The sequence below is a fragment of the Bufo bufo genome, chromosome 5, assembly GCF_905171765.1.
Source record: "Bufo bufo chromosome 5, aBufBuf1.1, whole genome shotgun sequence".
In the NCBI taxonomy this organism is placed as follows: domain Eukaryota; kingdom Metazoa; phylum Chordata; class Amphibia; order Anura; family Bufonidae; genus Bufo; species Bufo bufo.
In genome coordinates this window covers 284401706-284426793 of record NC_053393.1, presented here as the reverse complement: position 1 = coordinate 284426793, position 25088 = coordinate 284401706, and the positions used below count along the sequence as shown (strand labels likewise).

Sequence of the window (25088 nt, the reverse complement as noted above, 5' to 3'; positions counted from 1 at the left end):
TGATGTGCTGATTTTGTGGTCGGGAAGTGTAGATGATTTTAACAGCTTTGTCACAGACCTGAACAACGACACGATGGGACTGATTTTTACATCTAAGATCGAGGAATCACAAATTACGTTCCTCGACCTCACCATCTTCAGGGACAGGGATGGCAAAATTGGCACACGGCTATTTCGTAAGACTGCCACGAACAGTCTCCTTAGGTGGAATAGTTGCCATCCCTTGCCCCTGAAGAGGGGAATACCTAAAGGACAATACCTTAGGGTGAGGCGCAATTGTTCTATGATGTCTGATTTTAGGACTGCGTCTAACGACTTGCAGTCAAGATTCAGAAGCAGGGGGTACCCGCAACATGTGTTAGTCAAGGCTTACCAACATTCTTTTGCCCTGAATCGGGACACCCTGCTGACACCCAAATCAGGACCATCTGGGCCAGAACAATTGCGCATTGTGGCCACCTATGATGAGGCACATAATACGGTAAGAGAGTTACTCACCAGTTACTGGGGGATTTTGAAATCTGACCCCGACATTGGGCATCTGGTAGGAGATACACCTCTTATCACGTATAGACGTGGACGAAACATGAGAGATTGTCTGGTCCACAGTTTCTTTCAGGCCCCTACCACAACCACTTGGCTGAGTACCAACCTTAAAGGGACGTTCCGGTGTGGAGGATGCGTGGCGTGTCCCGCTATCCAGTTAGGTGCTGCATTTACCTGTAGCGTAACTGAGCGGACATTCACCATTAGATCCTTTGTTAATTGCAAGACTAGAGGGTTGGTATATTTGGCCACATGTATTTGTGTATAACAGTATGTGGGCAAAACCTCTAGGGAATTCCGCAGAAGAATCGCAGAACATCTTAATGACAGCCGCAAGGGTGCTGATACCCCTATTGCGAGACACATATCCACCTCACATGGTGGCAATGCGGATGTGATTAAATTTCAGGCCGTTGAGGTGGTGAGAAGATCCCCAAGAGGAGGTGACTTTGATAAGCGGTTACTGCAAAAGGAGACACAGTGGATTTATCGCCTGCATGTACTCCAACCACAGGGACTCAATGAGTATAATGCTTTTGTTTGCTTTCTTTGAGCCCCTTTATATGTGGCTTCCCTTATATGACTACAGGGGTGTATTCAGGTGGAATATGAATGAAGGTATGATCTATTTTGGTCTACCTGTCACCTAAAACCGGACACCTGATCCTCTGCAGTTAACAAGGGACCTAGTGGTTTTATTCCTTGCAGGTACCCGCCATGTCGCAATAAGCATCACCTCCATTGTGACATCATGCAGGACCCTTTGGCTCCTGCTGCTTTGACCCATATTGTTATAACTACAGCAGTCAATATCGTAATCGCTACACTGGACCATTTACCATCATAAGACTATTATCCCGGGTCCTGCAACACCAGGCTGCCGCTTTGATTTAACCGCCTCCGGACCGTCTAACGCAGGATCGCGTTCCGGAGGCGGCAGCGCTGCGCAGAGTCACGCATATACGCGTCATCTCGCGAGACGCGAGATTTCGCTCAAAGCCGGCCCGCGCATGCGCATCGCTGGCCGGCAAAAGTTAAAGAACAATTTCGTCACCAGCCTGCCAGCAACGATCATTGGCTGGCAGGCTGGCGATTTTCAAAAAAACTAATCACAAGCCATATAACAGATCATATTAGTAAATATGATCTGTTATATGGCTTGTCTGCTCCTCTGCTGGTCCTTTTCGTCGGTTGGATCCAGCAGAGGAGCAGACTTCACAGTGAGTAGCACCAACACCACACTTTAGCCCCAGATCACCCCCCTGCACCCCAATTAACCCTTTGATCGCCCCTGTCAATCACTTAGTGAAAGACAAAAAGTGATCAGTGTAAACTGTCACTTTTTTTTTCCACTAGTATTGGCTGTTAGGTTTTAGGATAGTTTAGGCCCCTTGGTTAGGTAGTTAGCGATCGGTTAGCGCCCAGCCCACCGCACCGCAGTCACTGATTCGCTGATTAGCGTATCGCTAATCAGCATTTGTACTTTTATAGTATCTGTAAGTGATCAAAACTGATCACGGTCAGATCTATAATAGTATTAGTGTCACTTTAGTTCGCCCTCCAACCAAAACGCAGTGTTTGCCCGGTCAGGCCTGATCGGTCACCCACACGTGCGTTCACCCACGCCCGCCCCACCGCAGTGACAAAAAATATATTTTTTTTGATCACTGCACATTCACTTTACAAGCACTGCGGCGATAAAAAAAATCAGTTTTGATATTTTTTATCAACCGCAGCGGCCTCCGGTACTTCGCTAGCCTCCCCTTTGTAAGACAGGCTTGCTTTTTTTCTTGGGTAGTCTCAGGGAATACCCCTAAATATAGTAGTCCAAAATGTCAAACAGGGGGTATTCTTCTGAAGAGGCCTACAGGATTCTGACCCAGTCGGATGAGGAATGGGAACCCTCATCTGACGAATCTAGCGGGTCAGAATATGAACCTGTAGAAAGCAGTGGCTCTCTGACCCAAAGTTCGGACGAGGAGGTGGAGGTCCCTGATGGCACCAGGCGTACCAGGCCCCGTGTCGCTAGACCACAGGTTATGCAGGATCCGCTTCAAGAGCAGCAGAGTGGGGCTGGCGCTGCCGGATCACGTGGTGAGGCATACACCAGCAGCGCAGCCCTCCCTGGACCTAGTACCAGCACTGCCGTACAACATGGTGACGTGGCGAGCATCAGAAGGGCAGTTGAAGCTGGTACGGTGGCACGTGCAATAGTTACCCCGTCGCAGCCACCGCAAAGACAGGCCCGTAGAGCCCCTAGAATCCCTGAGGTGCTGGCAAACCCTGATTGGCAGTCACCAACTTCAGCCGCACCATTAGTTCCCCCTTTCACCGCCCAGTCTGGAGTTCGGGTTGAGACGGCTCATATCGGTTCGGCCCTGGGATTTTTTGAGCTGTTCTTGACTGCGGAGCTCTTGGACTTAGTCGTGGCAGAGACAAACCGATATGCCACACAATTTATATCCGCCAACCCGGGAAGCTATTATGCCCAGCCTTTCCGGTGGAAACCAGTCCAAGTTTCCGAAATTAAAATTTTTCTGGGCCTTCTCCTCAACATAGGTCTAACTAAAAAGCATGAATTGTGGTCATATTGGTCCACGAACCCGATTCATCACATGCCCATGTTCTCTGCTGCTATCTCCAGTGCACGATTTGAGGCCATCCTCCGTTTCCTGCATTTTAGCGACAACACCACCTCCCGTCCCAGAGGCCACCCAGCTTCTGACCGGCTCCACAGAATTCGGCCCCTCATAGACCACTTCAACCAGAAATTTGCAGATTTGTATACCCCCGAGCAAAACATCTGCGTAGACGAGTCCCTAATACATTTTACCGGGCGCCTTGGCTTCAAACAATACATCCCAAGCAAGCGTGCCCGGTATGGGGTCAAATTGTATAAGCTCTGTGAAAGGACCACAGGCTATACCCACAAATTTCGGATCTATGAGGGAAAAGATCAGACCCTGGAGCCGGTCGGTTGCCCTGACTACCTGGGGAGCAGTGGGAAGACAGTCTGGGACTTGGTGTCACCCTTATTTGGCAAGGGGTACCATCTTTATGTGGACAATTTCTACACAAGTGTGGCCCTCTTTAGGCATTTGTTTCTAGAACGGATTTGCGCCTGTGGCACCGCGCGAACTAGTCGCGTGGGCTTCCCCCAACGGCTCGTTACCACCCGTCTTGCAAGGGGGGAGAGGGCTGCCTTGTGTAACAAAGAACTGCTCGCGGTGAAATGGAGAGACAAGCGTGACGTTTACATGCTCTCCTCCATTCACGCAGACATGACAATACAAATTGAGCGAGCAACCCGTGTCATTGAAAAGCCCCTCTCAGTCCACGACTATAATTTGCTCATGGGAGGGGTGGACTTCAATGACCAGATGTTGTCTCCGTATTTAGTTTCCCGACGCACCAGACGCTGGTATAAGAAGGTGTCTGTATATTTAATTCAATTGGCTCTGTACAATAGTTTTGTTCTCTACAGTAAGGCTGGGAGAACAGGATCCTTCCTCAAATTCCAGGAAGAGATCATCGAGAACCTCCTGTATCCAGAAGGTTCCGTGGCCCCATCCACCAGTGTAGTTAGCCGTCTACACGAGCGACATTTCGCCAGTGTCGTTCCTGGTACCTCAACCCAACCGTCACCCCGAAAAAGATGTTGTGTCTGTAGCAGGAGTGGAATAAGACATGACACCCGCTATTTCTGTCCTGACTGTCCTGACCACCCTGCCCTATGCTTTGGAGAGTGTTTCCGGAAGTACCACACACAAGTACACCTAGCATAGGGATTGCATCTCACAGGACAGGCACACAGGGCTATTAGGGCCCTTTTACTCACAGCTGCTGCAAACCTCTCCTTTCACCTGGGATAAAGTGCATAACATACTTCGCCACATCTTTGGGCGATTTGCGCTTTGCACATTGTCCCATGGGGAAGGAGAGGTTTGTTCTATAAAGGTAAAAAAAAAAATACCGGTAAGTAAAAAAGTTAACGTTCAGTTAAAAAAGTTAAAAAAAGTTTACATGTTCTGTTCAAAAGTTAATAAATTTATTGCGTTGCGGCCTGGTTTTTTCTTTTTTGTTTTGTTTTTTTTACCTTCCAGGTGAACCAACCGATCGACTAGCTGCAGCACTGATGTGCATTCTGACAGAAGCATTGCGCTGCTGTCAGATTACACGCAAGTCGGTGTATGCGGCGCTGCAAGACGAGATTTCTCCTCTGCAGTAAAAGATACGTTTGCCGAGGCATATGAGCTGAGGAGGTGGCGGTGTTCATATACTTTGGCAAACACTTTGTATATAAAAAAAAATCCCGGCAAGGATTTATTCATCCACATCGATTGATGTGAATGGAGAAATCTGGTTTGCCAGGGCATACGAGCTAAGTGGGTATGGATGTTGGGCAGAGCTCCTATGTCCTGGCAGACGCCTTTCCCCTCCTTTTTCTTTTTTTGGCAGAGATTTATTCATCCACATTGATCGATGCGAATGAAGAAATCTGTGCCGTTCATTTTTTTCTTTCAGCCCAGAGGCTGAACGGAAAAAAAAAATCTCATTACCTGTATGCTCAATATAAGGAGAATAGCAGAAACTCATAATGCTGGGCATACATGTAATGATTGCGGAGACCCTCAAATGCCAGGGCAGTACAAACACACCACAAATAACACAATTTTGGAAAGAAGACACCCCAAGGTATTCGCTGAGGGGCATATTGAGTCCATGAAAGATTGAAATTGTTGTCCCAAGTTAGCGGAAAGGGAGACTTTGTGAGAAAAAAATCCAAAAAATCAATTTCCGCTAACTTGTGCCAAATTATTTTTTTTTTCTATGAACTCGCCATGCCCCTCATTGAATACCTTGGGGTGTCTTCTTTCCAAAATAGGGTCACATGTGGGGTATTTTTACTGCCCTGGCATTTTATGGGCCCCAAAGCGTGAGAAGAAGTCTGGTATCCAAATGTCTAAAAATGCCCTCCTAAAAGGAATTTGGGCCCCTTTGCCCACCTAGGCTGCAAAAAGGTGTCACACATGTGGTATCTCCGTATTCAGGAGAAGTTGGGGAATGTGTTTTGTGGTGTCATTTTACATATACCCATGCTGGGTGAGAGAAATATCTTGGCAAAAGACAACTTTTCCCATTTTTTTTTTTATACAAAGTTGTCTTTTGCCAAGATATTTCTCTCACCCAGCATGGGTATATGTAAAATGACACCCCAAAACACATTCCCCAACTTCTCCTGAATACGGAGATACCACATGTGTGACACTTTTTTGCAGCCTAGGTGGGCAAAGGGGCCCACATTCCAAAGAGCACCTTTCGGATTTCACAGGTCATTTACCTACTTACCACACATTTGGGCCCCTAGAATGCCAGGGCAGTATAACTACCCCACAAGTGACCCCATTTTGGAAAGAAGACACCCCAAGGTATTCGCTGATGGGTATAGTGAGTTCATAGAAGTTTTTATTTTTTGTCACAAGTTAGTGGAAAATTATGATTTTTTTTTTTTTCTTACAAAGTCTCATATTCCACTAACTTGTGACAAAAAAAAAAAACTTCCATGAACTCACTATGCCCATCAGCGAATACCTTGGGGTGTCTTCTTTCAAAAATGGGGTCACTTGTGGGGTAGTTATACTGCCCTGGCATTCTAGGGGCCCAAATGTGTGGTAAGGAGTTTGAAATCAAATTCTGTAAAAAATGGCCGGTGAAATCCGAAAGGTGCTCTTTGGAATGTGGGCCCCTTTGCCCACCTAGGCTGCAAAAAAGTGTCACACATGTGGTATCTCCGTATTTAGGAGAAGTTGGGGAATGTGTTTTGGGGTGTCATTTTACATATACCCATGCTGGGTGAGAGAAATATCTTGGCAAAAAACAACTTTTCCCATTTTTTTATACAAAGTTGGCATTTGACCAAGATATTTCTCTCACCCAGCATGGGTATATGTAAAATGACACCCCAAAACACATTCCCCAACTTCTCCTGAATACGGAGATACCACATGTGTGACACTTTTTTGCAGCCTAGGTGGGCAAAGGGGCCCACATTCCAAAGAGCACCTTTCGGATTTCACCGGCCATTTTTTACAGAATTTGATTTCAAACTCCTTACCACACATTTGGGCCCCTAGAATGCCAGGGCAGTATAACTACCCCACAAGTGACCCCATTTTGGAAAGAAGACACCCCAAGGTATTCGCTGATGGGCATAGTGAGTTCATGGAAGTTTTTATTTTTTGTCACAAGTTAGTGGAATATGAGACTTTGTAAGAAAAAAAAAAAACAATCATAATTTTCCACTAACTTGTGACAAAAAATAAAAAGTTCTATGAACTCACTATGCCCATCAGCGAATACCTTAGGGTGTCTACTTTCCGAAATGGGGTCATTTGTGGGGTGTTTGTACTGTCTGGCCATTGTAGAACCTCAGGAAACATGACAGATGCTCAGAAAGTCAGAGCTGCTTCAAAAAGCGGAGATTCACATTTTTGTACCATAGTTTGTAAACGCTATAACTTTTACCCAAACCATTTTTTTTTTACCCAAACTTTTTTTTTTATCAAAGACATGTAGAACAATAAATTTTGAGCAAAATTTATATATGGATGTCGTTTTTTTTTTGCAAAATTTTACTGAAAGTGAAAAATGTCATTTTTTTGCAAAAAAATCGTTAAATTTCGATTAATAACAAAAAAAGGGAAAATGTCAGCAGCAATGAAATACCACCAAATGAAAGCTCTTTTAGTGAGAAGAAAAGGAGGTAAAATTCATTTGGGTGGTAAGTTGCATGACCGAGCAATAAACGGTGAAAGTAGGGTAGGTCAGAAGTGTAAAAAGTGGCCTGGTCTTTCAGGGTGTTTAAGCAATGGGGGCTGAGCTGGTTAAAGCCGCCATTTGGTCATTCTTGTATTTAGGATACAAATGTTTTGACATTCGTCTGAGATCGTCTCACAGAGGGGGCGGGTAGGTGGGGCGGGATGTTTGATGCAGCGCCTCCTGCTTCCCTATTGGCCGCTCCAGGGGCTTGATCCAGAAGAGGGGAGGGGCCTTCTCCTTATATAGCGCGCATCCTTGCGGCCGCGTACGACCACTCAGTGCTGACAGCTGCAGCCTCTGTCACGGGGGTCAGCAGCTTACTTTGCTGTTTGTCTCTTTACCCACATTTTATGCTCCTGACGAGCCACACATGGCGAAACACGTTGAACGATTAGTGGGGGCAAACGTATGCTTTTTGCTTGATTTGCGCTCACACTACAGCAGTGGTCTACGTCAATACAGCCCTCTATAGTATGTGAGCAGCTGCAACCAAGCTTCTTTTTTTGCTCATACCCAGCTAGTGTCCCTTGATTCGTGCTCGTAGGGCCGACACTCAGACATCTGGTTCACACTCGAACAGGTGGTTCTTCAGCAGGTCGGACCCTATGGGTAGATGTTTATCAATGGATTAGTTTGTTAAATTTAAATCCAGGGCCTACTAAGCTGGGTTTTTTGAGCATAGCACCTTGTCCGTGCCACGGTGCCCACTTTTGATTGTATTAGCTCACAACGGCCGGCTGGCCTGTTGGTGCAGCCATTAGTAGCGCACCAGAAGTGAATCTTCTAGTGACCCTATCCACACCTGAGCGGTACCACTCATTGCAGTTTTCATGTGTCACCCTGACCCGTTTTCAGGAATTGTGGTTAGAATTGGTCATCTAGAATTTTATATATAGTTTGTAGGTTTTCTTTCCTCCTTTTTTGTGAATTAATAAAGTATTAGTTTTATCTAATTTCTATAGCGTTCCGTACTACAGTGATATGATAACTTAATGTAACCAGAATACGTGTTTAACACCTTCATGACATATGACGTAGTACATCATAGCGGGAGGTGACTTCGCTCATTTTGACGTACTATTACGTCATGCCCCCGCCCGATCAAAAAACATGGTATAGGGAGGCCCTCGGTTGCAAACATCTCCAACAGGTATCTGGTAGGCTCGGCTTCAGAGGGTGCAGGAGCTCAAGAGTATGGTACCAATGTGTCAGAATTTTAAATTGATTCTGATTCTGCTTATGTGGAGTGCAGGAAGAGCTTGCATGTGCCCTAGTCCATATGGTTCGCCAGAGATCTGAAGGGAGCTCTCTCTGAAGCCAATCCTCCCATTTCTCCATGTAAAGGTATTTATAACCATCTGGGTAAACAGAGGCTAGCAATATCTGATGTATATCTGAAATAAGCCCCTGGGAGGAGGGGCCTCAAAGGCACACCCGTTCGAAAGGTGATAGGGGTGGGAGCCCAGTTGAACCCGGCAAACTCCTACAATAGTGATTAAATTTTATGGTATTGAAATGTTAATTGTGGTGGGAGAGAGAATTTAATCTGAAGGTCCTCAAAAGACAGTATTCAGTCAGAACGGGGATCCCTCAAGTCCACAAAGCGATAAAGCCCTGCACCTGTCCATGGCCGACCCATCTCCGCCCTGAGGCTGTCAGGGAGGTGAGGAGTGTAGAGAAAAAAAAGTTTAGAGAAGAGCGGAGGGTAGATGGAGAATATTTAACCAGGTTCCTAAACAAAGTGTCCCTAGAGAATTTCATGGGATTCAGAGGGGAAAAAGTGGGCAAAGAGGGGCCCATATCAAAGTTCCCGGGTGAATCGGAGCTAGCCATAGTCGTTCGATCTCAGTAACATAGTAACATGGTATATACCGATGTAGTAGAGTTAACACTCTGATTTTTGAGATGTGTTATCTAAACTAAGCAAACACCTTCAATCGCTTTTCAATGGCTTTTGTTCCAAGATAACACGATGATTTAAGAAATTTGAGTTAAGAGTTTGCTTGCTAATCCTGCTACCTCTGGTAAGGCCAAAAAAAGATATTTGTCCATCCAGTTCGGCCTGTTTATCCTGCAAGTTGATCCAGAGGAAGACAAAACAACCCCTGTGAGGTACAAGCCAATTTTCCCCACTTAAGGGGGAAAAATTCCTTCCCGACTCCATTCAGTCAATAAGATAACTCCCTGGATCAACAACCCCTCTCTAGTAGCTATAGCCTGTAATATATTATTACACTCCAGAAATACATCCAGGCCCCTCTTGAATTCCTTTATTGTACTCACCATCACCACCTCCTCAGGCAGAGAGTTCCATAGTCTCACTGCTCTTACCGTAAAGAATCCTTTTCTATGTTTGTGTACAAACCTTCTTTCCTCCAGATGCAGAGGATGTCCCCTCGTCACAGTCCTGGGGATAAATAGATGATGGGAGAGATCTGTGTACTGTCCCCTGATATATTTCTACATAGTAATTAGATCTCCCCTCAGTCGTCTTTTTTCTAAAGTGAATAACCCTAATGTTGATAATCTTTCAGGGTACTGTAGTTGCCCCATTCCAGTTATTACTTTAGTTGCCATCCTCTGAACCCTCTCCAGCTCTTCTATGTCTGCCTTGTTCACAGGAGTCCAGAACTGTACACAGTACTCCATGTGTGGTCTGACTAGTGATTTGTAAAGTGGTAGGACTATGTTCTCATCACGGGCATATATGCCCCTTTTGATGCAACCCATTATCTTATTGGCCTTGGCAGCAGCTGCCTGACACTGGTTTTTACTGCTTAGTTTGCTGTTTATTAGAATTCCTAGGTCCTTTTCCATGTCAGTGTTACCGAGTGTTTTACCATTTAGTATGTATGGGTGATTTGCATTATTCCTTCCCATGTGCATAACCTTACATTTGTCAGTGTTTAAACCGCATCTGCCACTTCTCTGCCCAAGCCTCTAATCTATCCAGATCCATCTGTAGCAGTATAGTGTCCTCTTCAGTGTTAATTACTTTACACAGTTTAGTGCCATCTGCAAAAAATCATATTTTACTGTGCAAGCCTTCTACCAGATCATTAATAAATATATTGAAGAGAATAGGGCCCAATACTAACCCCTGAGGTACTCCGCTAGTGACAGTGACCCAATCTGAGTGTGTACCGTTAATAATCACCCTCTGTTTTCTATCATTGAGCCAGTTACCCACATACAGACATTTTCTCCCAGTCCGAGCATTCTCATTTTATATACTAACCTTTTATGTGGTACAGTGTCAAATGCTTTGGAGAAGTCCAGATATAGGACATCCATTGATTCACCACTGTCGAGTCTAGAACTTACCTCCTCATAGAAACTGATTAAATTAGTTTAACATGAATGATCCCTCATGAAGCCATGCTGATATGATGTTATTTGCTTGTTTACTAGAGCTCCTCCAAGATGGCATCTCTTAGAAAACCTTTAAACAGTTTACCCACAACAGATGTTAAACTTACCGGCCTATAGTTTCTGGGGTCTGTTTTTGCATCCTTTCTGAATATTGGCACCACATTTGCTATGCGCCAATCCTGTGGAACACTCCCTGTTAGTATAGAGTCTGTAAATATCAGAAATAAGGGTCTGGCTATGACATTACTTAATTCTCTTAGGATACGGGGGTGTGTGCCATCTGGTCCTGGTGATTTGTTTATTTTAATCTTTAAGTCACTGTTGTACTTCTTCCTGGGTCAGACAGGGCACTTTTAATGGGGAATTTACTTTTACATTCTGCATTTCATCTGACAGTTTATTTTCCTTAGTGAATACAGTGGAGAAAAAAAATATTTAATAGCTTTGCTTTCTCCTCATCGCTCTGCAACTTCCCCCTCATTGCTCTGTAGAGGGCGACACCTTCAGATTTATAATTTTTACCATTTATATAATTGAACATTTTAGGGTTAGTTTTGCTCTCTTTGGCAATTAATCTCTCGGACTCTAGTTTGGCGGCTTTTTTGTTTTTTACATATTCAGACCCCGGGGCAAGTTCAGACCCCGAAACGCATATGGTTCTAGCAGCCATCTTTATCTAATGGATTCTACACTACCATATCTGTGGAGATGAACACAGCTGTACTTCGTTTTCAAGTTTAAGAGGCGCGTGCCTAAGCGGTGAAACCTTCCCCTCCGATCACGTGAACATTCTCCGATCACATGACCTGGATCACGTGGGACAAGGCGGAAGGTCCTAGAAATACACTTGGCGTCTGATCGAAGCATCCACGTGAACTAGAATCGGACCAAGCTTCTCCTGGAGGGGTAAAGTACTTATGGTTCAAGTATCTATTACATATATTGATGTTAATGCCACCCATCAGCTGCTATATTGCCCAATAGCATATAGGAAGTAGGCTACATTTTCCGTCATATAGATGTACATCTCGTATAAGAGATCTCTGCTCCACCTGGATACCCTGATTGTCGGAAGGATTTGTAGCTCACGGCATCGTGGACTCAAACAGACCTATATTCTGAACTAGAGCCTTGAGCTCCAACAATCAGGCCTACTACTGCATAACCTCAAACATTTGGAGTATCCAATGACTTTTATACATTTTTATTTTTTTTCCTATGGCGCCATATGTGTGATGCAATGTTTTATCTATCATTTTGTTCTTCATGATTGTTTTATAGTGATCCATTGCAGTGGACCTTATTACCACTATTACCTTGTTGAATAAATACCTTCTTTAACACAGTTAGAACCTCCTTGTCCATCTGGCACCAGGTAGTTGCGTGCCCCCTATCACTTTTTCCTATCTGCTCAATCACTTTCTCTGCGACCAAGGGTAGGTCGTAACGGTTGTGCACCACATTCCACTGATACGAGAGGTCAGAGCCACTGTACTTTATCTTTTTCCCTGTCCTATTCTTGTCCGTTTTGCGGACAAGAATAGGCAGTTATATCAATGGCTGTCCGTGCCATTCCGCAAATTGCGGAACGCACATGGACGCCATCCATGTTTTGCGGATCCGCAATTTCCGGACCGCAAAACACACAACGGTCGTGTCCATGAGGCCTATGGAGCACAAGTTTGTAGGAAGCAAAAAACAACTAATCAGGATCAGCTGGGTAGAGCAAAAAGGGCTCCTCGGGGGAGGAATGACAAAAGCCACGTGAACCAATCTGAGTACCTCACGCTCCTCTGAATGTTTCATATGCCTTTGTCTTGTAGAGATGTTCTCAAGCGTCATACAAACAGAGTAAGACGAGAGAGGAAAAATCTGAAAGGGAGGAGGACAGGTCTTGAAATAGAGACACCTGGGTACCATGGTAGTCCAATCCACGGAAAGAACGAACTTTTGCCATTATTTCTTTATTCAAGCTTAAGTCATTAACAAAGCAAATAATGTCTCTCGGGGCTCCTTCAAGTGATTTAGGGCGCAATGCTCTATGTGCCCGATCAATCAGGATAAGTTAAGTGACAGGGCGATTTAAAATAGTATTAAAGATAGTAAGAAGGATTGTGCATTCATCTTCCTCCGAGGCTTCAGGGACCCCACAGTCTTTAAATGTGGTGTTGACCTCTGTTATCCAGATCTGCCACATGAGATTGCAGGTCACGGAGCAAAAGTTTGTGTCTGCAGACTATGGATCACTTTACGCGATGCATTGTGGTCTTCTTCCAGCTGGTTTAGGCGGACCCCTCTATGGCTTGAACCTCCTGATGAACAGTGGCTATTTCTTCCTCTCACAGGTAAAGTCTACCTACGATAAAAATTACAGACCTCTCCATTCTTTGTAGGTGGGAAAGCTTGCAAAATCGCCAGTTTATCAAAAGTTCCTGAACATGTGATCGACAGATTGCTTTTCCTATAGACTGCAATAAATTACCCTTGCAGCCTATGGGAGATTTCTTATGTTTCTATAGCCCTGCCTCAGGGAGGGCTCCATAGGAACTTATTGCTGTGGTAGCCTTAAACCTTCCTTAGGCTTGAGGCTATAACAAGGAACAAACTGCTTCTCCGATCGTCGTGCAGAGTAGCTGTTCTGGCCCCAGGTGCACAGCGCTACTGGGAAAAGCCACTTCAAATGATTGACCATGACATAGGGGTGTTAAATGTCTGTGACTGGCGCCTGCTCAGCTCCAGAATGGATGCCATGTTTTAATACTGAACATTCGCCTAAGATGTATGGCGGAGGACAGGAAGTGGTTAAGATTTACTTTGCAACCAAAAGGTCTCGGAGGTCTATTTCAGCATTGTTGTGGATACTTGCTTAAATAACTGTATGGAACTGTTTTGTTTTTATTTTATTTTTCCATTGCTCCACAGTTCTAGGGTGAACACCAATGAATAATTTAAACAATCCGCCCCAGTGGAACATTCGTCCAAATGGAGAAGGCGAAAATGGGAATAAATGGAACTATGCTTTGCTGGTACCAGTATTGGGGCTTGCTGCTTTTCGTAAGTTTAAATTATTATTTGTATTATATGTATGGTAAATTAAAATTTACATTTATATGGAACCTGTGAACATGAAAATGCAGTGTAGTCTGCAAGCAGCATGTAACAGAGCAAGTAGTGCTTAACAGATTGATAAATAGTTTTATGCAAAAAGATGCAGTACAGTAGATGTACAGTACAATGTCTACACACCCCTGTTAAAGCGGCTCTGTCACCAGGATCAATCCTATTAAACCGGACATACCGCCTGGTAGGGCTGATCATGCTGATTAAAACCATACCTTTCTTTTGTCTGTACGTTAAACGGCTGCAGAGAAATCAGCATTTGTATACATATGCAAATGAGCAATTCAAACACTCAGAGGCGGGGCTGAATAGTCTGAGCACTGATGTGTAACAACACCCCCTGTGCTCTGCACATGCCCCCTCCACTTGATTGGCAGTGCTGGACACCAGGCTAAGGGCAGAGCTGTGTCCTGGCTTACACATACAGTCCTGATCAAAAGTTTAAGACCACTTGAAAAATGGCAAAAAATCATATTTTACATTGTTGGATCCGAACAAGTAGAGCTTCAACATGCAACAAGAAGAAATGAGAGTGAGACAAAACATTTTTTGAGCATTCAATTAATTGAAAATAACGATTAAACTGCAACAGGCTGTTTTTCAGCTGATCAAAATTTTAGGACCACATGCCTTTTAACCACTACAGGACCGCCGTACGCAGGATTGCGTCTTTGCGGCGGCCCTGTTATTCCTCCGGGACGCGCCGGCGCGTCCTTTCGCGAGACCCACACAGGCGCACGCGTTCACAGGAACTGGAGGTAAACTATCTGATCTGCAGCCTGCCAGCAGCGATCGTTCGCTGGCAGGCTGTAGATGCGATTTTTTTTTAACCCCTAAAAAGGTATATTAGACGCTGTCTTGATAACAGCGTCTAATATACCTGCTCCATGGTCCTCTGGTGGTCCCTTTTGCTTGGATCGACCACCAGAGGACACAGGCAGCTCTGTAATAAGTAGCACCAAACACCACTACACTACACCCCCCCCCCCCGTCACTTATTAACCCCTGATCACCCCACTGTCATTGATCACTCCCCTGTAAGGCTCCATTCAGAAGTCCGTATGTGTTTTGCAGATCCGATCCATGGATCCGCAAAACACATACGGACGTCTGAATGGAGCCTTACAGGGGGGTGATCAATGACATCTAGCCCATATAGACTCCCTGATCACCCCCCTGTCATTGATCACCCCCCTGTAAGGCTGGCTCCATTCAGAGGTCCGTATGTGTTTTGCGGATCCATGGATCGGATCCGCAAAACACATACGGACGTCTGAATGGAGCCTTACAGGGGGATGATCAATGACATCTAGCCCATATAGACTCCCTGATCACCCCCCTGTCATTGATCACCCCCCTGTAAGGCTGGCTCCATTCAGAGGTCCGTATGTGTTTTGCGGATCCATGGATCGGATCCGCAAAACACATACGGACGTCTGAATGGAGCCTTACAGGGGGGTGATCACCCCATATAGACTCCCTGATCACCCCCCTGTCATTGATCACCCCCCTGTAAGGCTCCATTCAGACATCCGTATGTGTTTTGCGGATCCGATCCGTGGATCCGCAAAACACATACGGACCTCTGAATGGAGCCTTACAGGGGGGTGATCAATGACAGGGTGGTGATCACCCCATATAGACTCCCTGATCACCCCCCTGTCATTGATCACCCCCCTGTAAGGCTCCATTCAGACATTTTTTTGGCACAAGTTAGCGGAAATTGATATATTTTTATTTATTTTTTTGTTTGTTCCACTAACTTGTGACGACAAATAAAATCTCACATGAACTCACCATACCCCTCACGGAATCCAAATAAAAAATGTAAATTACATAAATTTTTTTAAACATTTATATTCCAGACTTCTTCTCACGCTTTAGGGCCCCTAAAATGCCAGGGCAGTATAAATACCCCACATGTGACCCCATTTTGGAAAGAAGACACCTCAAGGTATTTTATGAGGGGCATGGCGAGTTCATGTAAAATTTTATTTTTTGTCACAAGTTAGCGAAAAAGGGAGACTTTGTGAGAAGAAAAAAAAAAAAAAACAATTTCCGCTAACTTGTGCCAAAAAAACAAAACTTCTATGAACTTTCCGTGCGCCTCACGGAATACCTTTGGGTGTCTTCTTTCCAAAATGGGGTCACATGTGGGGTATTTATACTGCCCTGGCATTTTAGGGGCCCTAAAGCGTGAGAAGAAGTCTGGAATCCAAATGCCCTCCTAAAAGATACTCATTGGAATTTGGGCCCCTTTGCGCACCTAGGCTGCAAAAAAGTGTCACACATGTGGTATCGCCGTACTCAGGAGAAGTTGGGCAATGTGTTTTGGCGTGTCTTTTTACATATACCCATGCTGGGTGAGAGAAATATCTCTCTATAATGACAACTTTGTATAAAAAAATGGGAAAAGTTGACTTTTAGAGAGATTTCTCTCACCCAGCATGGGTATATGTAAAAATACACCCCAAAACACATTGCCCTACTTCTCCTGAGTACGGCGATACCACATGTGTGACACTTTTTTGCAGCCTAGGTGGGCAAAGGGGCCCAAATTCCAATGAGTACTTTTAGGATTTTACAGGGCATTTTTTACACATTTGGATTCCAGACTTCTTTTCACGCATTAGGGCCCCTAAAATGCCAGGGCAGTATAACTACCCCACAAGTGATCCCATTTTGGAAAGAAGACACCCCAAGGTATTTCGTAATGGGCATAGTGAGTTCATGGAAGTTTTTATTTTTTGTCACAAGTTAGTGGAATATGAGACTTTGTAAGGAAAAATAAATAAAAATAAATCATCATTTTCTGCTAACTTGTGACAAAAAATAAAAAGTTCTATGAACTCACTATGCCCATCAGCGAATACCTTAGGATGTCTACTTTCCGAAATGGGGTCATTTGTGGGGTGTTTGTACTGTCTGGCCATTGTAGAACCTCAGGAAACATGACAGGTGCTCAGAAAGTCAGAGCTGCTTCAAAATGTGGAAATTCACATTTTTGTACCATAGTTTGTAAACGCTATAACTTTTACCTAAACCATTTTTTTTTTTACCCAAACATTTATTTTTTTCATCAAAGACATGTAGAACAATAAATTTAGAGAAAAATTTATTTAGAAATGTAGTTTTTAAAAAAAAAAAATTTACAACTGAAAGTGAAAAATTTCATTTTTTTTTTGCAAAAAATTCGTTAAATTTCGATTAATAACAAAAAAAGTAAAAATGTCAGCAGCAATGAAATACCACCAAATGAAAGCTCTATTAGTGAGAAGAAAAGGAGGTAAAATTCATTTGGGTGGTAAGTTGTATGACCGAGCAATAAACCGTGAAAGTAGTGTAGTGCAGAATTGTAAAAAGTGGTCTGGTCATTAAGGGTGTATAAGCTAGGGGGGCTGAGGTGATTTAAAAGGCCAAATCTGTGCAAAGATGTGGATTCATTGTCATTTTCTGTCAGGTAGTCACACATTGTGATGGCAAAGGAAAAAAAATCTCCCTTTTTGAACGTGGTCGGGTTGTTGAACTGCATAAGCAGGGTCTCTGACAGCGCGCCATCGCTGCTGAGGTGGGACGCAGTAAGACAGTCATTTGGAATTTCTTAAATGATCCTGAGGGTTATGGAACAAAAAAGTCAAGTCGAAGACCCAAAAAAATTTCATCAGCACTGAGTCGGAGGATCCAATTGGCTGTCCGTCAAGACACTGGACGATCCTCGACCCAAATTAAGGCCCTTACTGGTGCTGACTGCTGCCCCATAACCATCAGACGGCATCTGAGACTGAAGGGCTTCAAAAAGAAAAAACTTCTTCAAAGACCTCGTCTCCTTGAACGCCACAGAACTGCTCGTTTGGACTTTGCAAGAGAGCACCAAACATGGGACATTCAAAGGTGGAAGAAAGTTTTATTCTCTGATGAGAAAAAATTTAACCTTGATGGTCCTGATGGTTTCCAACGTTTCTGGCATGACGAGCAGATCCCACCTGAGATGTTTTCTACGCGCCACAGTGGAGGGGGCGCCATAATGGTCTGGGGTGCTTTTTCCTTCAGTGGAACAATGGAGCTTCAGGAAGTGCAGGGGCGCTGGCTGTGTCCAGATGTTGCAGAGAGCATTCCTCATGACTGAGGGCCCTCGTCTGTGTGGTAATGACTGGGTTTTCCAACAGGACAACGCTACAGTACACAATGCCCGCAGGACAAGGGACTTCTTCCAGGAGAATAACATCACTTTTGGCCCATCCTGCGTGTTCCCCTGATCTAAATCCAATTGAGAACCTTTGGGCATGGATGGCAAGGGAAGTTTACAAAAATGGACAACAGTTCCAGACAGTAGATGGCCTTCGTGCGGCCGTCTTCACCACTTGGAGAAATGTTCCCACTCACCTCATGGAAACGCTTGCATCAAGCATGCCAAAACCAATTTTTGAAGTGATAAACAATAACGGTGGAGCTACTCATTACGGAGTTCATGTTTGGAAGTTGGATTTCTGTTTTGGGGGGGTTTAGTTTTTTTTTTTGGAGGTGTGGTCCTAAACTTTTGATCAGCTGAACAACAGCCTGTTTCAGTTTATGGTTTTCATTAAATTGAATGCTCAAAAAATTTTTGTCTCACTCCCATTTCTTCTTGTTGCATGTTGAAGCTCTACTTGGAACCTTGTTAAGATCCAGCCATGCTAAATATAATTTTTTGCCATTTTTCAAGTGGTCTTAAACTTTTGATCAGGACTGTATCTACACTATATATATATATATATATATAAATATATATATATATATATATATATATATATATATATATATAGTGTATTATACACTCTCTGCACTATAGTTTCACTACACCAAGATCTGCTCAGAAAGCTGACATACATATCACCGCTGTATTCATAGGCACAATGTATGATTTTGAAGATACCTGTGCTCTCTTCCTGACGGCAGTGTCTGCAGTGTAAATCTCGCGCCGTTCAGTATTCGGCGCAGTGAGGGAAGGACGCTTGGCGGCTGCTGGCTTCCTCACTACGCCTGCGCCGATTTACTGAACGGCGCAAGATTTACAGTGCAGACACGCCCAGCGGGAAAAGAGCGGCGCTGCCCTGTCAATCAGGAGAAGAAGGGCGTGAAAAGAGGTGGGCAAACGGAGCCTCTAGGGGCATGTGCAACACCCCCCCCCCCCCTGCTCCTAGAGGCTAATTAGCATATTATAAAAGTTTGCTTTTCTCAATAAAAGCTTTAGGCAGTGAGATGGCACTAATATAGTTTTTTAAATCGGATAAATTTTTATTATTTTGTAAAAATAAACACTATCATTTCACAAAATTCTTGTGTCATATATAATGTTCAACACAGTGCAAAAATACGCATTGTACACAACAGGATAGTCAATAAACAGGATCCTTAACATAAAGATCCAACAACCAAACTCCCCTCCCCCTCCACCCACTGTGTAGATAAGCATAAACATGTGTAAGACCTATTTGTTTTAGTAACAGACCATGACATCACCTATGCACTATAAAGCTTCAGCACACTAGGCTTAAACAAACACAATCAGCCTCATCTCTCCCCTCCCAGGCTAGCCCGAGAAGATCCTCAGACTAGATAGCCATGTACTACAAACTCCAGATCTGTCAATCCAGGGGCCCCAAACGGTATAAAATTTCGACATGCTATTACGCTTCATGCATACTCCTCTTTCCAATCTTATGACTGTATTCATTCTGGTAATGAATTCCGATATGCTTGGGGGAAGCGGCTGTATCCATTTAGCAGCTAGGGTTTTGCGTGCCTAATATAAGATTCTGTTGATTCTGATTGTAACATTTGGTGGCAAGTTATCCGAATCTAACATACCAAGCAAGCAAAACCGAGGATCCAGTTTATAATTAGCGCTATAAATTTTGTTTAATAAATTGATTATATCTGTCCAATAGCCCTGTAGCACATTGCAATTCCATAGCATATGGAGCAATCCGGCCCCTTCTTCCCCACATTTCGGACACTTGGAGTCAGATCTATATCCCACCTTCCATAAGAAGATTGGAGTTCTATATACCCTGTGTATCATATAGAGTTGAGACAGTCTAGCCGCTTCGCTAGGGGTTAGAGTAGGAATCTGTGCAAGGACTTCTTCCCATTGGCTGTCTGAGATGGGGCCCACATCCCTCTCCCACTTCAACTTAACTCTGAGCGAATATTTTTTCAGCTGCTCATATAGCAAAGTATTTTAAGCATCAGAAATAGCTCCTTTTACAGGACCTGGTTCTATCAGTTTTTTAACCCCTTCAGGACCGGGCTCATTTTCACCTTAAGGACCAGGCCATTTTTTGGAAATCTGACCAGTGTCACTTTAAGTGCTAATAACTTTAAAACTCTTTGACTTATCCAGGCCATTCTGAGATTGTTTTTTCGTCACATATTGTACTTCATGACACTGGTAAAATTAAGTCCAAAAAATTTTTTTTTGTGCACAAAAAAATACCTAATTTACCAAAAATTTGGAGAACTTTGCAAATTTAAAAGTTTCAGTTTCTCTACTTCTGTAATACATAGTAATACCCCAAAAAATTGTGATGACTTTACATTCCCCATATGTCTACTTCATGCTTGAATTATTTTGGGAATGATATTTTATTTTTTGGGGATGTTATAAGGCTTAGAAGTTTAGAAGCAAATCTTGAAATTTTTCCGAAATTTACAAAATCTCAATTTTTAGGGACCAGTTCAGGTCTGAAGTCACTTTGCGAGGCTTACATAATAGAAACCACCCAAAACTGACCCCATCTAAGAAACTACACCCCTCAAGGTATTCAAAACTGATTTTGCATACATTGTTAACCCTTCAGGTGTTGCACAAGAGTTATTGGCAAATGGGGAGGAAATTTGAGAATTTCATTTTTTTGGTCTAATTTTTCATTTTAACCCATTTTTTCCACTAACAATGCAAGGGTTAACAGCCAAACAAGACTGTATCTTTATTGCCCTGACTCTGCTGTTCACAGAAACACCCCATATGTGGCCGTAAACTACTGTATGGCCACACAGCGGGGCGTAGAGTGAAAGGTGCGCCGTTTGGTTTTTGGAGGGCTAATTTTGCTGGACTGTTTTTTTTACACCATGTCCCATTTGAAGCCCCCCTGATGCACCCCTAAAGTAGAAACTCCATAAAAGTGACCCCATCTAAGAAACTACACCCCTCAAGGTATTCAAAACTGATTTTACAAAAGTTGTTAACCCTTTAGGTGTTCCACAAGAATTAATGGAAAATAGAGATTCAATTTCAAAATTTCACTTTTTCGGCAGATTTTCCATTTTAATATTTTTTTTCCAGTAACAAAGCAAGGGTTAACAGCCAAACAAAACTTAATATTTATGGCCCTGATTCTGTAGTTTACAGAAACACCCCATATGTGGTCGTAAACTGCTGTACGGGCACACGGCAGGGCGCAGAAGGAAAGGAACACCATATGGTTTCTGGAAGGCAGATTTTGCTGGATTGTTTTTAGACACCATGTCCCATTTAAAGCCCCCTGATGCACCCCTAGGTTAGAAACTCCAAAAAAGTGGCCCCATTTTGGAAACTACGGGATAAGGTGGCAGTTTTGTTGGTACTATTTTAGGGTACATATGATTTTTGGTTGCTCTATATTACACTTTTTGTGAGGCAAAGTAACAAAAAATAGAAATTCAGAAATTTCATCTCCATTTGCCATTAACTCTTGTGGAACACTTAAAGGGTTAACAAAGTTTGTAAAATCAGTTTTGAATACCTTGAGGGGTGTAGTTTCCAAAATGGGGTCATTTTTTGGAGTTTATACTCTAGGGGTGCATCGGAGGGGCTTCAAATGGGACATGGTGTCAAAAAACCAGTCCAGCAAAAACTGCCTTCCAAAAACCATATGGCGCTCCTTTCCTTCTGCGTCCTGCCGTGTGGCCATACAGGAGTTTACGACCACATATGGGGCATTTCTATAAACTAAAGAATCAGGGCAATAAATATTGAGTTTTGTTTGGCTGTTAACCCTTGCTTTGTTATGGGAAAAAATGAATAAAAATGGAAAATTTGCCAAAAAATAGCTGTTTTAGCACTGTTTTTATTTTTTATTATTTACAACGTTCATCTGACAGGTTAGATCATGTGCTATTTTTATAGAGCAGGTTCTTACGGACGTGACGATACCTAATATGTATACTTTTTTATTTATTTAGGTTTTACACAATAATATCATTTTTGACACAAAAAAATAACGTTTTAGTGTCTCCATAGTCTGAGAGCCATAGTTTTTTCAGTTTTTTGGCGATTGTCTCAGGTTGGGTATCATTTTTGCGGGATGAGATGACGGTTAGATTGGTACTATTTTGGGGTGCATATGACTTTTTGATCGCTTGCTATTACACTTTTTGTGATGTAAGGTAACAAAAAATAGCTTTTTTGACACCGTTTTTATTTTTATTTTTTTACAGTGTTCACCTGAGGGGTTAGGTCATGTGGTATTTTTATAGATCAGGTTCTTACGGACATGGCAATACCTAATATGTCTACCTTTTTATAATTTATCAGGGTTTTACACAATAATATCATTTTTGAAACAAAAAAAAATCATGTTTTAGTATCTCCATAGTCTGAGACCCATAGTTTTTTTATTTTTTGGGCCATTGTCTCATGTAAGGGCTCATTTTTTGCGGGATGAGGTGACGGTTTGATTGGTACTATTTTGGCGTACATGCGACTTTTTTGATCACTTTTATTACCTTTTTTGGGAAGTAAGGTGGGCAAAATTTCAATTTCCTCATAGTTTTTTTTTTTTTTTTATGGCGTTCACCGTGCGGGGAAAGTAACATGACCGTTTTATAGATCAGGTCGTTACGGACGCGGCGATACCTAATATGTGTAGTGTATTTTTTTTTATTTATTTTTTTTATTCAGTGATAAATGTGTTTTTTTGAAACTTTACTTTTTTAACTTTTTTTTTAACTTTTTTTTTGACCCAGACCCACTTGGTTCTTGAAGATCCAGTGGGTCTGATGTCTGTATAATACAGTACAGAACAATATATATTGCACTGTACTGTATTTTACACTTGTCTGAACAGATCTATGCCTTTTAGCATAGATCTGTTCAGCACTAATGGACAGCAGGACGCCTGAGAGGCGTCCTGTTGCCATGGGAACCTTCCCCGTCTGCTCAATACTGGTCAGAACTGCGCAGACGGGGAAGGGTAAGCACAGGGCTAAGGGGGGCTCTCTGGGGGCTCTCTCCCTCTCCCATAGAGGGAGGGAGCTCCCTGCGCTGTTAACCTTTTCCATACAGCGGTCCGTACGGACCGCTGTATGGAAAGGGTTAAACGGCTGACATCGCATCGCAGATGTCAGCCGTTTATACCAGGGTGCCAGCAATGTGCTGGCACCCTGGTATACCCACTAGACACCAACGATGATTCAAGGGGAGGCGGGCGGGGGATCGCGATCCCGCCTGCCGCACCGCCCGCACCTCCGCACCGCCTGCGACACCCCCCCTGCACCACCCGCCCACATAATATTATTCAGGGGTGCAGGGGGGGTGAAAAATATTTATTTTAGACATACTAAAGTTTCTGATCCCCGCGGTCCTCAGAAACTGCAGAAAGCGCTACAAACCGCAGGTCTGAATTGACCTGCGGTTTGCAGCGATCGCCGACATGGGGGGTCACAGGACCCCCCTCGGCATTGACCCAAGGTGCCCGGCTGTGTGTGACAGCCGGGATCTCAGCGCTGTCACCATGTCTGCAGACATGGTGACAGTTTATGCCATGACGTGTATACTCATCATGGCGCGCTAAGTAGCAGTGCTCCATGACGAGTATACTCGTCATAGGTCGGGAATATTTTCACACTATCTCCTTCTCTGATCGCTTCCCTGACAGGAATTGGGGCGATCAGAGAAGGAGAAGCACATAGTCCCTCCCTAACCCCCCCTTACCTGCCCCGATGCGCTGCGATTGGTCCCTCTGCAGTAATGGACCAATCACAGCGATCGTGGGCGGGTCAGAGCTACAATACAGCTCCTGCCGGCTTCTCTGGTTGCCTAGCAACCCCAGCACGCCGGCTTCACTGAAGCTTCAGCGCTTCGCTCCCTGCGCTGACAGTGAAAGCCGATCACGTACATGCATGTGGGGATGCGGTGAGGCACCACATTCCCCCACGTACATGTACGTGATGTTGCGTGAAGGGGTTAAGCATGAGATGTGATACAAATTGTAGGGGGCGCACTTTATCCTGCGAACTAATAGCGTGCCTTAACTGAAGGTATTTATAGAAATGGGTAGACGCTAGGCCATATTCAGTGCAAAGTTGTGCAAATTGTTTTAGGATACCTTGTGAATATAGTTGACCTAAATTCCATAGTCCTTTACGTTCCCAATCAGAAAATCCCTGCAGTTTAGACAATTCTATTAAATGAGGGTTATTCCAAACAGGAGACAGGTCCAATAGTTCCTGAACACCCAGAATTTCACTAGCCTTTCCCCAGACCTTCCTCATTAATCCTACTACTGGGAGGGGTTTAAAAGAGTCAGGTAAATCTTTCTCCATAATCTAAATAGGCTGGCAGACCCCAGATGCCCACTTCACCAGTTCTCCACATCTTCCCATCTCTCTCAGGGACCCCCATCCCTTAAGGTGTTGACACTGAGCTGCTTAGAAATATATAAAGGAGTTAGATAACGCCAGTCCCCCCCGCTTCTTTACCACGCTGTAATGTTTCATATCGGATTCTACTATTTTTATTTTTCCATAACAAAGATCTAAATATTCTCTAACTTATAATAATAATGCATGGGAATCCATACTGGCGTGTTATCCAATATGCAGAGCAATTGCGGCATCCATATCATCTTAAGAAGATTACCTCTACCTATCATTGACAATGGAAGCTTATGCCAGGTGACCGCTTTCTGTTTAAGTCTATCCATTAGTGGTACTAGGTTATTCGCTACATAAGATCGGGGCTGTACTGAAATAGAGACTCCAAGATATTTAAAGGAGGAGATCACTTTCAGGTTAACATGATCTAAGCAAAAAGATTCCTGAAGAGCGGACAGTGGAAGAATAACTGACTTATTCCAATTGATTAATAAACCAGAAAAATTGCCACCAGGTTGCTTTCCATTAAAAATATAAGAAAATTATATAAAAATGTATAAAAGACATCCCAATAAAAATAATGATATCTATCACAAGAGGGAAAGTATACTACAGTC

General features: G+C 43.5%; 1 protein-coding gene across 2 annotated transcripts in view; it reads left to right on the top strand.

Annotated features, from left to right (window-relative positions):
- CCDC127 (coiled-coil domain containing 127) overlaps window positions 1–25088 on the top strand; it is a 162902-nt gene that overhangs the window by 67888 nt on the left and 69926 nt on the right. For both annotated transcript variants that reach the window (XM_040432770.1, XM_040432771.1), the window contains exon 2: window positions 13660–13791. In XM_040432770.1, the coding sequence (XP_040288704.1) occupies window positions 13677–13791 (115 nt within the window). In that variant the 5' untranslated portion in view covers window positions 13660–13676. The remainder of the gene's footprint in view (window positions 1–13659; window positions 13792–25088) is intronic.